Below are 14,077 nucleotides of genomic sequence, written 5' to 3' on the forward strand. Positions count from 1 at the left end.
GTTTGCCAGTGGTCATAGTGGGGAAGGAGGTTAATGTTAATTAACTTGTAATTGCAAATGGTTGCCAGCTTGCAGCAGCTTTTTTGTGACCTCTTCATCTCCCAAAAATTGAAAAGTCAGCAGGTTCTTATCTTGAAGTTTTGACTTTGCAAAAAAGGCTGTTTATTCCAAAACTTTGAACTCTTAAGAAATTGGTCTGTTTAAACTTGATTGCTGTGATTACTTTCCTCTGTATACTAAAGCTGTTAGATAAAGGACGGCTAATTTTTTTGAAAATGTTTAGTTTTTTAGAAAATCTTTTTGAAAATGTTTGGTTTAGTTTTTGAAGTCTTCTAAATGAACTAGTAACTGCCCTGATTACTCAACAGGTTTATTCAGTGAGTAGCTGAGCTTTATAGAGGAGAAAAGTCCCTGATTCAATACATAGTCTGTGCTAAGTTATTTCATCTCAGCCAGGATGTTAATCAGATTAAAATGGCTTCATTGCTGCTGTTGGAGAGAAGAAAAGCAACACCCATGCCATTACCTTTGGAGTCCCCCAATGATCTATCCTTGGTCCCCTTCTTTTCCTCATCTACATGGTGCCCCTTGGCAACATCACCCACAGAGATGGGATCAGCTTTCACGTGTATGCTGATAACAACCAGCTCTCTCAACCGCTCCACTGACTCTGGCAGACAGCTTGTCTGACATCCAGTTGAGTCATGATTTCCTCCGGCTAAATATTGAGAAAACTGAAGCTATCGTCTTCAGCCCTACCACAAACTCCATGCCCTTACCACCGATTGAGTCCCCCTCTCCTGCCATTGTCTCAGGCTGAACCAGACTGTTTGCAACCTCAGTATCCTATTTGACTCTGAGCTGAGTTTCTGACCCCATATCCTCTCCATCACAAAGACCTCCTCCTTCCACCTCCATAACATTGCCTACGACTGTCCCTGCCCCAGCCCATTTGCCACCGAAGCCCTCATCCATGGCTTTGTCGCCTTCAGACTCATTCATTCCAATGCCCACCTGGCTGACCTCCCATCTTCTAACCCCTGTAAACTTCAGCTCATTCAAAACTCTGCCTGTAACCTATCCCGCACCAAGTCCCACCCATCACCCGTGGACTCGCTGACTTACGTTGGTTCCTGGTTCATCATTGCCTTACACGCATTCACTCAGTCCACCCACTACTTTAGCTGTGTCTAACCAATATTTTGTATACATTTATCATTACTTTTTACTCTTATACTCTATGCATCTATTTCTAAAACCCAAAATGCTGTTAGCTTTTATTATGGCTTTATCTACCATACTCTCACTTTTAGAGAATTATATATTTGAATCCCTAGATCTCTGTTCTTCCATACCCTTCAGAGTCTTTCCATTGACTGTTTTGAGATTATGAAGACAGCAAATGTAGATGACGCTGAATAAATGAAGCATACTTTAATTAAAGCAGGCTTCATTTATTCATTAACAGCCAGTTAATCAACAGAATTAGACAATGAAAATATGTGGTCACTGCTGGTCCACTTGACCTCTGCATCTTGCTTTCTGTGGTTTTGGTTTATCGTCTCAAATTTTCCTCTTGCCTATATTTAAAAAATGAAGGTGGAAAAACACTTGATTTAATTTTGATTTAATTTGTCCACTTTATTTTGAATTTAAATGTACATGGGTGAGATAAGGCAAATGAAAACCTGAGTGGGAATGTTGGACAGTTACTGAATTTAAGGGGCTAGTGGTGGCAAATATCTTTTCTAAACCTATCCTGCAAAGACAGCATGGTTTCACATAAAGCAGATGGCACTTTAAAATGCTTTTGACCTCCTAATTTGCATACAAGTGAGGTAAAGAACTTGTACCTTAAAGGGATTGTCTAAAAGGGAAGGATGTGATATTTCCATAAATCTTGTTGTTTTCCTGTTGTTCTGCATATGCTTTTGGGTGAGGGGTGTGTTGAAGTAACATGCCCCCAGAGTAAGATGGTGTTTTGGTTGACTTGACAAGGAAATGTAGTTAGGTAAACCTATCCCTCCCCAGTTGGGAACTGAAGCAAAGGGGAGAACAGAAAACCTGGGGGGGGTGGGGGAAAAGACATTTGTGGGTAAAGCTTTCACATCAAGGCACTGGGACGATACCCCCTATATTATCTGTGCTGAAACACTCTTGAAGGCTTGTCCTGGCCAACATTTATCCCTCAACCAACACCACCAAAACATTATCTCTCTGTCATTTGTGGGGCCTTGCTGTCAGCAAATTGGGCTGCTGTGTTTGCCTACAAAACAGTGACTACACTTCAAAAGTAATTTTGAAGAACTTAACTCTGTTTCTTTCCCTATAGATGCTGCCTGATTTGCTGAGTATTTCCAGCATTTTCTGTTTTTATTTGATTTCCAGCATCTGCAGTATTTTGCTTCTGATCAAAAGTAATTAATTGGCTGTGAAGTGCTTTAGATCGTTCTGAGGGTGTGAAAAGTGCTATATAAATATAAAATCATTTGTTTTTTGCAGTACCAGGAGTGGTATGAATCCAGTAGTGGTCTGTAACTTGTTCAGTTTGTCCTGTAGATTAGTTTCATGTCATAACGTTGAAATGTCTTTTTATTTTTCTTGGGTATGAAGCATAAAAGTAATGAGCCAATGTCTAGAATCTTCCCTGTATAGCACGTGATATATTGTAACATGCTGCTTGGTTTAAGAGGTTAGAAGTTGCCCTGTAAGAAATGTTCCTCCTTTCTCTTACCACCCTCATGCTGAACAATGGGATTTCTTCGATACCCTCCCATCACGATACCAACTCCTTTTCTCACTGACAAAATGAACTATTTTGTGCATGTGCTGATATTTATTCCATAGAGCAGATGTGGTGGGGAGTAAAATAAATGGCTTGCACCAGACTTTCATGATGTGTGTGATTTATTTTGTATAAACCACCTGTATTCTATAATAGATTTTACAATTTTATTAATTTTAAAAAAAAATCAATTCTATTTGGTAGCAACACAAAGCCAGGTTAGAAATGGGAAAACTCTTCAGGAGTCTTTATTGCATTAGAAACTATCATCCAAGTATTGAAGTTTTACCACTGTGATCTAAAAGTATTAGTTATATACTTTTCCTCCTCACAACTTATTCCCAAGAAGGGAGTGGTTAGAATCTGGAATGCACTGCCAGAGTGGGTGGTGGAGGCAGATTCAATCATGGCCTTCAAAAGGGAATTGGATAAGTACTTGAAAAGAAAAAATTTGCAGGGCTACGGTAATGAGGTGTGGGTGTGGGACTAGCTGGATTGCTCATGCATAGAGCCGGCATGAACTCGATAGGCCAAATGGTCTCCTTCTGTGCTGTAACCTTTCTATGATTCTAAGATGGGCTTGCAAATGTTCATTGAAATACTGCTAAGTAATTATTGTAACTGTGCTGAAAAAGTGTGCTGCACCAGTAGATGGCAGCAAACAACTTGCATTTATATAGTGCCTGTAATGTTAAAAAAAAATCCAAGGCACTTCAATGGAAAGACAAGGAATTTCATGCTGAATCATGGATGGAGAAATCAGCAGGGATGACAGATAGCCACATTAAAAAGATGTGCTTTAAGAAGGTTTTTCAAGGAAGAGCAAGAATTGGAGAAGTGAAAGGGTTTAGGAAGGAGATTTCTGTGCAGTTAAGGTGGCTGAAGGCTCTACCATCAGTTGTGGGGGGGTTGCAAAAAAGGCCAGAGTCAAAAGGATCCATTTATGGCAGGATAATGGAAAAGGAGTGCAACTTTACTTATTTGCATGAGAATTCCTAACTATGGAAAGATAGTTGCTGTGGGATTAAGGAGACAAAGACTTTTGGAGTGTAAACAGAAATTCTAGAAACTGATGTTAGTCCACCTAATTTGGAACTTATACAGATCAGCTAGTAGCTTTAAAATGACCTGCTGCCCTGACTTTTAACAAATCGGATGTAGACACTTTTCAACAGTTGTAGATTTTTTTCACTAACCTTCAAAAAGTACATTATAGTTTGCATGTTAGAACAATGAAAAGTTAGTCATTTTAATTGAGGAACCTAGTGCAAGTCACTAAGAGTGGGAGAGAAAACATAGAAAATCAAGTAGTAATGATTAGGTGAGATTCTGGAAAAGAATTAGTTAGGAAATGATGCATTGAGTTTTTCTTCCAATGTAGTGAGGATGTAGAGAGAAGGAAGTCCATATTTAGAGCTTAAGCAGAACTAAAATTCTGTGTTCTAATTAGAGAAATTAGATTTTTGACATTTTGATGGAGATGCTATATTGTAAAGCTGTGAAAGGATTGAAGCTATCCGTTTTAAAGGGAAGATAAACTCTGCTGAATTGACCAATAATTTCTAGATATTATGGAGAGATCTGTCCTTACTGCAACCAAGAGACAGTCTATCTACTCTTAATTAAAAGTTGCTTAATTCAATTTATCTGATTTGACACTAAATTACCATTTGATTGTTGCTTGATTCAAATTATTGAATAATTTACCTTTTAGTGTAAAATGCACCTGAATTATCAGGAGTAGACTGTACAGTGTTCTTTGCATTGGGCTTTATGTTTAAAGACTGCTTGGGAACAGACATTTTATGGTGGTCCTCCAGCAGTAAACTTGTGTTGCACACAACTTTTGTTTTCCACTTACAACGTAATTTAAATGGAACTTTGATTTCCATTTCCTGGAGTGGTGGGGAGGGTTGGGGGGGGGGGGGGGGGTTGTGATGCATAAAACACCTGTTGGTCAGAAGTTGCTGAGAAGCAGTTGTGAAGCACCAAACAGCAATAATTACAATTGAGAGACATAAGCGAGCAATACCTCCTGTAATTGCCTTTAGGAATGATGGGACAATTCAGTAGGAGTATAGCAAATGGGGTGAGTCGATAGGCAGTTCGAGGATCTGTTGGGGCCAATGAAAACTTATGAAAAAGTTAATTTAAAAACCTGAAAACTTACCTGGTTCAATATGGCTGTTGGCTGTGACAAACAGGGTGCTCTACAGTGACACTCAGTGGCCAAAGTCTGTAACTACACACAGACCGCTTGTTTTTGGTTTTAGCTCTGTACTGTGTTGCTGCTGCTGTTTTAGTAGCTAACGCTACATGATATTTAAAATCAAAAAACAAACTTATCACAGCACTATCTACAAGTTTAATATGTAGTACAGTTAATTATTGACACTTAATATCAGTTTTGCCATTGATAGGACTTTTCAATGCATATTGAAATGGAATGTTGTGATCCATTCAGTGATTTTAATATATAACAGTTCATAAAACTATTTCTTTAAGAAGTGTATAAAGTTAATACTTCAAATTATTCTGTTACGGTTATAATGTTTATAGAGTTGTGGATAACCTATTTATGCATTGCTGGAATAGTCTTACAGCTTCACATTATCTGTCACATAATATTTACTTAAAGGGTTCAATTTATGATTTGTTTACCAGGTGGCCTGCTAGTCAGGTTAGCACTGCTAGCTACAGTTCTATAAATTGAATAAAAGGGCCAAATTTATGTATAGTTAAAGTAAACATAGCTGTGATACAGATGCCCTGGAATGTTTTGATTTTTGTGTTGCAGCTTTAGGACTCCCTATCTACCAGTATTACATGCTAGGAATTTGTAATGCTTATAAAACATTGCATAAGTTTTTTTTTAAATATAAAATTAATCCAACAGGGTTTTTTCATTAACTGTTCTTGATTAATTTCCCTACATATTGACTTGTTTTGTGTTCTAAGCATTGCTTTCTCAAAAGAGAAATGCTGCGGTTATAACATTTTATGGTGGTTTGTTACACGTTTAAAACAGCAATTTCCAACAGGGTTGTGGGGTTAAAATAAAATCTTACAAATTAGTTTAAATCGTTTGGGTTTCCCCTGTAGGTCCAGACTTTGTTGTGTGTGATGAAGGCCACATACTTAAAAATGAAGCTTCAGCAATATCAAAGGCAATGAATTCTATTAGAACAAAACGGAGGATTATTCTCACTGGAACACCGTTACAAAATAATCTAGTAGAATGTAAGTAATACTTCTACTGTTTATCATGATTCTCCCATGTAAATATTTTCTTTTCTGATTTCATTGATGGTAACTTCCTGAATCACAGAAGCATGTTAAAAGCAAGAATGGAAGTTTTGTTTTTGTTTTCTGTGGGTAACCGTTTTCATATTTGTATCACTGGAAGAAAAAATAGAAAAATTCTTGAGTTATGATCATGTTTAAGTTCTCTACTGATGCATGAATACGTTTGGGCTATTTGTATGAATGTGTTTGGATATATGCCTTCTATTTAATTGCATTAACCCAGCTTTGAAATATCTCTCCTCCAGACCACTGTATGGTGAATTTCATCAAAGAGAACCTGCTTGGTTCAATAAAGGAATTCAGAAACCGATTCATGAATCCCATTCAAAATGGGCAGTGTGCGGACTCCACTTTGGTAGATGTGAGAGTAATGAAGAAACGTGCCCACATCTTATATGAAATGTTAGCAGGCTGTGTTCAGGTGTGTACAATAGTTATTAAATTGTTTTGATTTCATTGCTCAGTAACCCTTTTCGCAGCTTGAAAAGTGTACATACTTGTCTTCTCTGCTGCTGAAGCCCTCATCTACACTTTTACCAACCTGAGGATTTTTCAATTTTTTTTTGACTCCTCCCATCACAAGTCTCAACTGCTCTAGGACTCCTTAAATTGACCCCTATTCCACACTCATCACTTCCATCTTCATTCAGTGTTGTTGCCTCCGAGTCCCAGTGCATTAACTTAAAAAGACCTCTGCTCTTGTTTTCAGAACCCTCCCCCTTGCCCTATCCTTTTTGGGTAATCTTCTCTAACCATACATGTCTGTCTGCACCCTCCATTTCTCTGATTCTGGATTAGTTTGGTAAAGGTGCACTCTCCTGTGAGATGGAAGAAGTGTGTTTCCCTTAGTGATTGGATGCTTATATCACTTCTTCCCTCACAAATTGACCTATTTGAGAACCAATGGTAATTTAAAAAACAAGGTTTAAATTGCTTGATTTTTTTTTAAAAAGTGAAACTAATTTTTTTTCTTAATTTTCATCTCAAATAGCGAAAAGATTACACTGCACTTACAAAATTCTTGCCACCGAAACATGAGTATGTTCTTGCTGTGAGGATGATGCCAATTCAATGCAAACTTTATCAGTATTACCTTGACCATTTTACAGGTATGTGACAAAAAGTTGGTTTATTTTATTTTAACTAATTTCAATTCATGACTTTAATAGCACCACACCTGCTGTGATTTCATCTAGTGCTTGTTTTAGAGCTATAGGGAATAGTTGTGTGTGCTGGTCATTTCCACATGTTAAACAAAACATTTCACAATGGGAATCATGTCTGTTTCTAAAATGAATGAGCTGTATTAGAGAAATATGTTCCCCAGGATGAACAATATGATGCCCTACCTTAGGTGTTTTCAGAGTCACAGAGGAATTAGAGTGATGTGTGGTAATTTGGAGTTGGATCATCTTGCTGGCTAGACATTGCAGAGGGTATGGTGGAATGTGGGTGTAGATCCAACAGCTATTATATTTCTATTGCTGGCTATCAGTTCGAGTTTCATGAGTTCTTGGTGTGCTGTGAAATAACGTCCTTGAACTATGTCTTCAGTTTATCACCAAGTTTTATAGAAAACCTTTTTAAATATTGGACAGTCTTTTATTGAAATGTCAGCTTTTTTAAATTAAAAAATTTACAGGAGGAGATTTTTATGTGCATACGGTGGGCAGACAGGTGGCTGCCTGGAGGAGTCAGCGTGAGACACAATTGATTGGCCCTCATTATAATTGTGATTGGTGAACTGCCAGTGTGAAACATGCTCCCCATAAGCAACTCACTGATTTTGCAGGTGGGAAATCTGGTGGGATGGTGAGGCCACTTGTTAAGGGTCTGCAGCAGAGCTTAAAATGGAGGTGGATTTAGCAGTGGGAACAGAAAGAAGCGACGCTGGAGCAGCAAGTAACATGAATTCAGAACCTACAGCAGCAACTGCATAAATTTCAGATCCATTAAGGTGATGAACCCATAAGCGATTGATAGAAAAATGTCTCAAGGCCCCATCCAGATTTACCTGACAGCAGATGAGGATCCCTTTAAACTATCGCTCCAAAAGGCTGCCCCCTGATTTGTACTGCCCATTGTTGGTGGGTGGTAGCAGGGACTGGCAATAGTCAGGAGGGCAGAGACAAAAATGGCATCGGGGTCCAAATGACTTAATTTAACTCCATCTGCAATTAGGCATATGGCTCCTGCCTGTTTTAGGCGGAAGCTCTGACCGCCAGGATGCATGTCCGTCCAAAATCTGGATGCCGTCAACTCAGCAGTGTCGATGCCTCTACCAGCTGCTTAATTTTGGTTCTACGGTCCCATTTTTAAGTGCAATGGGGCAGTAGGAAGACCAAAGTCGATACCATAACATTTTCAAGATTTTATTGGCAAGTCCAATACTGAAATTTGTCTCTTGCTTATTTATCTTCTCTTTGATTGTGTTTAAAGGAGTGATAAGTGGCATGAAAGCTAGTTATTTATTGCAACAGCAGAAAAACAGTTCTGTGGAAGATGTGCTGTTTTGCAAACTACTTTGACTCACAGCTAATTATTTTACATTCTTTCCATTTTTTTATTCTATATATGTTTACCACTATTGAGCAATGACATTGTGTTGAGTATTAAAGTAGACAATCCTGTATATAACAAGTACCAGTTTGTCATGCTAAAAATTCTGTTATAGGGATTTGTATATTGTGGATTCTATATATACTGTATTGAAGCTGAATTTGAGTAAAACTAAATTTTCCTTTTCTGAAAAGGAGATGCCAGTTTAAAAGTTAATACTGTTTTCATTGCATGTTTAGAAAGCTTACCGATATAATTAAAAGTTTTGTCAGTCACAAGACGTCACATTTTAGGATGTCGCACTTCCTGCGGATAGGATGTCGGTTAATGATTACCTGAATGAGGACTCGGGTGTTAAATTATTAATCAAATTATCAATTGACTGACCTAAATGAATCAAAAGTAATTCTTTTCAAAGCTGCAAATCTCAGACAAATAGCAGAAGCTAAATCTCTCAATTTCTTCACATTTCATCTGCCACTTTCTTCCTTCACAAGTAATTTTACGCTGCTGAAAATAATGTAAAAAACACTTAATAAAAATACACTTTTGAAGAAAAAAATCTGTTTACCCATTGAATTGTATATTAAATGTTAAAAGATGCCTCCATGACAACCCATATCATATGACAATCCACATCAAAAAGGACCAGGGTGTTCCAGCTTCTTTGGAGAAATTCTGTGTCCGAGAGCCATATAAAGGCAAACCTCCTGACACCCCTGTTTTCCTGAACCTATCTAGTTCAAATGGTCTGTCCAGAGACAGGGTCTAGTCCCTTCATTTGAAATACTTAAATTAAACCACCCTGAAGTCTGCGCTTTTCTAGAGTAAAAAGAGCCAGCTCTCTAAGCCTACCGTAATAAACTAAGGGCTTTTAAACTAAGGATCAACCTAGTGGCCCTTTGAACCTTTTCCAGGGCCTCTATATCACCCACCATGTGAGGGGACCAAAATTGGACACAGTATTCCAGCAGACTACATTTGTTTTCCCTGCCAATACGGAGACGTAACCAGGTAGTGGACTACAACTCTCAGACTGCAGATCAGTACTACCACCTTCTGCTTGAACTGCACAGCGGGTGAGCCAAATTACAAGATCACAACATAATTATGGATGAGAAAGGCCATTGTAGTTTGTCCTTTCAGAATGACCCTAAATAAACAGAAATTCATGCTATATTCTGGCCTGTTGCTGTTCATCTATAAAACAAAAATCCTGATATAAACATGTTAAGCTTTTTTTAAGCAGCACATTTTGCCGATGAATACAACAGAGTGTTTAATAGCAAGAATAGCAGCTCACAGAGCATAGTGCACCTTCCTGTGTAAATGTAAAGCAGTACGTGTTGGAGGCATAAATAGTGTGTGAAATGTATAGAAAAAAGAGGAATGAGGAAACATTGGGTAAAATATGCAGAGACAATGAAATAAGTCTAACAGGCAGACAGAAAGTACAAGGCCAGGTACAAATGGGAGACCCATAAAACAATTATACTGCAAGAAGGGCAGAATCACAATTACAGGAAAACAGAGGCACAAAGTAAACTGGCACGAGAAACTGGTGTATCTTTAGATTCAGAACAGTGCTCCAATATTTGAGGAGTGAAGAGATGAAAATTATAAATGTGTTTAGTATTACAACAGATATTGATTAGTACCGTTGTAGAATTTGTATACAATATCTCCTGTCTGAGACCATGGTACTTTGTAGTGTTAATATGAAAGGAGTGGGGTGTTACTGTTCCACTTTAACTATTTTTTAACTTAAATTTTAGGTTCCTGCAAAATGGTGCTGACTCTATCAGTTATTAAAATACTGCCAAGTTGGTAGATACCTATCAATAATTTTGTTATGGTCTGTTTGTGACAAATGGATTTTAAAACTTAATTGATTAGCCAAAAGCTTACACTTGTGCAATCAGTGAACACTTTGAATCTGTGGCCACAATTACCTAATCAGCATAACTTGTGTAGCACTTCACAAAACTCTTTGAGGACAATAACTACTGAGCAGGATCTGCGTAGTAATCTTTAAGAACTACAATGGAGCATTCATCTTGTGGCTTTTACTTAAATGATGTTTCATAATTATGAAGTTGAACTTCATTTTCATTCACGTACGCTATGATATCATTGTGCATTTTAATGGCACACAGGGGTTGAACCATGGTGAATTTGAACCAGATGTTTGATGTTCGGTACAAAACAACATTATGTTGCCTAACTGGCCTGCTTTTAGTGCTATGGTGTGATTTATTCAGCAGGGGAGATGCTAGCTGGGATTTTTTATTTTTTTTCATTGTACAGTCCTTCCAACTATATTTTTGTTTTATGTTGTTAAATGGTTATCTTAACATAAGAATATTGTTTATACTAAACTAACCATTTAATCTTTGGGTTCATTAGGCACACTGGGGCTAAAAATCTCTGGGCTGTGATCCCGGCAGTCACGCCAGGATTACATCTGCCAATGCCCTCCAGCACTTAGCCTGCTGAAATTTGTGGGATCACCGAAAGGGCACCTCATTAGCATGGGGTTTCAGGGCACCTGTTCCACAATGAATGCATTTTGGGTGCCCAGTCGCCTGATGCTGGCATAAAATCTGGTGCCTGCCAGCTCTCTGGGAAAGGTGCCCTGGAGATCCCTCTTTGGCCATTTGTGTTTAAAAGAAAAATATTTCCCTGTTTGTATTCTCCTGGCCTGGATCCCTCCTGCTGGAGCCTTCCACCTTTCTGGAGGTAAGAACTCTCATCTGATGGCCTACGTGCCTCCGGTCTTAAGCTAGGCCCCTTATGGGGTAGGGAAGTGGGAACTCCTGATATTGTGACCCTGGCCCCACCAACTCTGACATAGCTGACCTTGTAAGGGGCAGGCAAAGGCATCACCCCTTACAAGGCTGAGTGGGATTTTCCAGCAGTCATTGGGACCTGGCATGTTTGGGTCCCAGCTCATTCTGAGTTGTTACGGTGGGCATCCACTGGAATCGCTGAGGAAATCCAGCCCCGCTGTGTGCATGAGTGTGCGTGTATAGCTCAAATTTGAATAAACTATTCCAATATAGTTGTCTTAAAAGGAGGGAAATCACAATAGAAGTAGCAAAAACATTTGAAAGTTTCAATATTGTCCTTTTTAAATTAGGTTAAGTTATGTTTATGTATTTACAGAATGGAAGCAAATGCTCTATTCAGCATAAAAAAAGTAGTGAACTTTGTCTGCTGCTACATTTACTTAAATTATTAACAAGCAAAAAAAGTGACAGCATAGCCATTTCAGCCCAGGAGTTGACCATTCAACGCAGCATGTACGTGCCAGTGCTAGCTGTTCGATATGAATTCATCGATTTAATCCTATTTCTCTGCTCTTTCTCTTTTTTTATGTTCATTAAATACTCATCAAATTTGCTTTTAAATTGTTTTATAGTTTTTGCCTCAATAGCCACTTGTGGTAAAGCATTCCATGTTCCAATAACCCTGTGTGAAAAGATTTCTTGATCTTTCCCCCTTTGTTCTTCCAATGCTAATCTTAAATTTGTGCCCCTTTGTTACTAATTCACCAACTGGTAGCAATCTTTCACTATTTACTGTCTCAAAACCTTGAGATAATTTTGAAAACCTTTAGTATGTTCCCCCCCCCCCACCGTAGCTTTCTCTGTCCTATTCTTTTGAGCGTTTCATAACTATATCTCTCATTCCTGATATTTCTAGTGAATCTTCACTCTATCCTTTCGATGGCTCTAATATCTTTCCTATATTTTAGTGCCCAAAAATGTACGCAATACAGTTCCCACCCTTTATAGTGGGAGTGCTCATGCAAACGCTATTTGCCTGTGATACGTGGTGGCCAGTGTATCGGGAAACATCAATTTCAAGCAGACATTTGACTTAACTTCAGAAATTATATTTAACTCATTGTTGTTTAAGTACTATCAGCTCTGGGATTTGAGTTCAGATTCTCTTCCTCCCCCTGCCCTTTCTCTCATTCTCATGAAAGCGATTCTCCAAAGCAGCGGTCTGGAAGTGGCCTCTTGCAGGCAGTCTCTCCACTTCTCTCCCGCTGCCAGTTTGAATTTGGTGATCTTAAGGGGATTTCTGGGCTTCTATATTATTTCTTATAATTATTTAGTTTTTGGGCACCAAGGGATGTGGGGATAGGGTGGGAAAGTGGAGTTGAGGTAGAAGATCAGCCATGATATTATTGAATGGCAGAGTAGGGTTGAGGGACTGTATGGTCTACTCCTGCCCTTAGGTTATTTGAGGAAAATATTCCTGGCTACAGACAAGCAATGCAAGGTGGAAGCTTTTTGCCTTATTCAGCAATGGAGAGCTGAATAGGGCAGAAGTATGCAGCGGTCTGGTCAGTTTCACCACTACAGCAAGTACTGTAAATGCAGCTTCAGTTTCAGCAGGCTTTGTCACTTGGGGTAATGTGAAAGGACTTGATGACAGGCAATCACACTCAAACAACTGCTTAAACTACCCAAAATAGCCTTTGCAATTGATGCCTATGGTAATGGCAAATGGTTAGCACCATTTGCCCAATATAGGCGGCTGTCTAGGATAAATGGGTCAGTGTGAATGATGGGGACTGTACTTCAACTGTGGCCTAACCAGTGTCTTGAAATTTCAATGTTACTTCCTTGATTCTATATTCAGAGCTCCTATATATAAAACTCAGAATCTTATTTGTCTTATTAAAGGCTTTTCTGCTAGCATTTCTACTTTTAAAGATCTTTATTTCTACACCTAGATTTTTGTTCCTCCACACTGTTAATCTTGCCGTTTAAGGTGTACTTCATTTCACTTTTCTCCCAAAATGTACCACCTCACCTATTTGTTCACTCAGCTACCCTTTCCTTCTGAAATCTTCTGCATTCTTCCTCAGTTTGCCAGCACCCCCCCCCAACTTTGGTAGTATCAGCAAACTTGTGCCCTTGTCTAAATCACTAGTATAAATGGAAAACAAGAGAGGTCCTAGCACAGATTCCTGGGGTCTGCCACTGCCCACATTCTGCCAGCTTGAAAAACATTCAGCCTTACACTCTACTTTCTTGCCTTTTTTTTATTCGTTCATGAGATGTGGGCATCGCTGACAAGGCCAGCATTTATTGCCCATCCCTAATTGCCCTTGAGAAGATGGTGGTGAGCCACCGCCTTGAACCGCTGCAGTCCATGTGGTAAAGGTTCTCCCACAGTGCTGTTAGGTAGGGAGTTCCAGGATTTTGACCCAGCGACGATGAAGGAACGGCGATATATTTCCAAGTCAGGATGGTGTGTGACTAGGAGGGGAACGTGCAGGTGGTGTTGTTCCCATGTGCCTGCTGCCCTTGTCCTTCTCGGTGGTAGAGGTTGCAGGTTTGGGAGGGGCTGTCAAGGAAGCCTTGATGAGTTGCTGCAGTGCATCCTGTGGATGGTACACACTGCAGCCAT

At 39.0% G+C, this 14,077-nt stretch overlaps 1 protein-coding gene across 8 annotated transcripts in view; it reads left to right on the top strand.

The window, feature by feature from the left end:
* atrx (ATRX chromatin remodeler) overlaps positions 1 to 14,077 on the top strand; it is a 177,020-nt gene that overhangs the window by 99,142 nt on the left and 63,801 nt on the right. For all 8 annotated transcript variants that reach the window (XM_067997179.1, XM_067997178.1, XM_067997175.1 and 5 more), the window contains 3 exons: positions 5,888 to 6,025; positions 6,337 to 6,512; positions 7,083 to 7,200. In XM_067997179.1, the coding sequence (XP_067853280.1) occupies positions 5,888 to 6,025; positions 6,337 to 6,512; positions 7,083 to 7,200 (432 nt within the window). The remainder of the gene's footprint in view (positions 1 to 5,887; positions 6,026 to 6,336; positions 6,513 to 7,082; positions 7,201 to 14,077) is intronic.

The sequence above is a fragment of the Heptranchias perlo genome, chromosome 15 (assembly GCF_035084215.1).
Source record: "Heptranchias perlo isolate sHepPer1 chromosome 15, sHepPer1.hap1, whole genome shotgun sequence".
In the NCBI taxonomy this organism is placed as follows: domain Eukaryota; kingdom Metazoa; phylum Chordata; class Chondrichthyes; order Hexanchiformes; family Hexanchidae; genus Heptranchias; species Heptranchias perlo.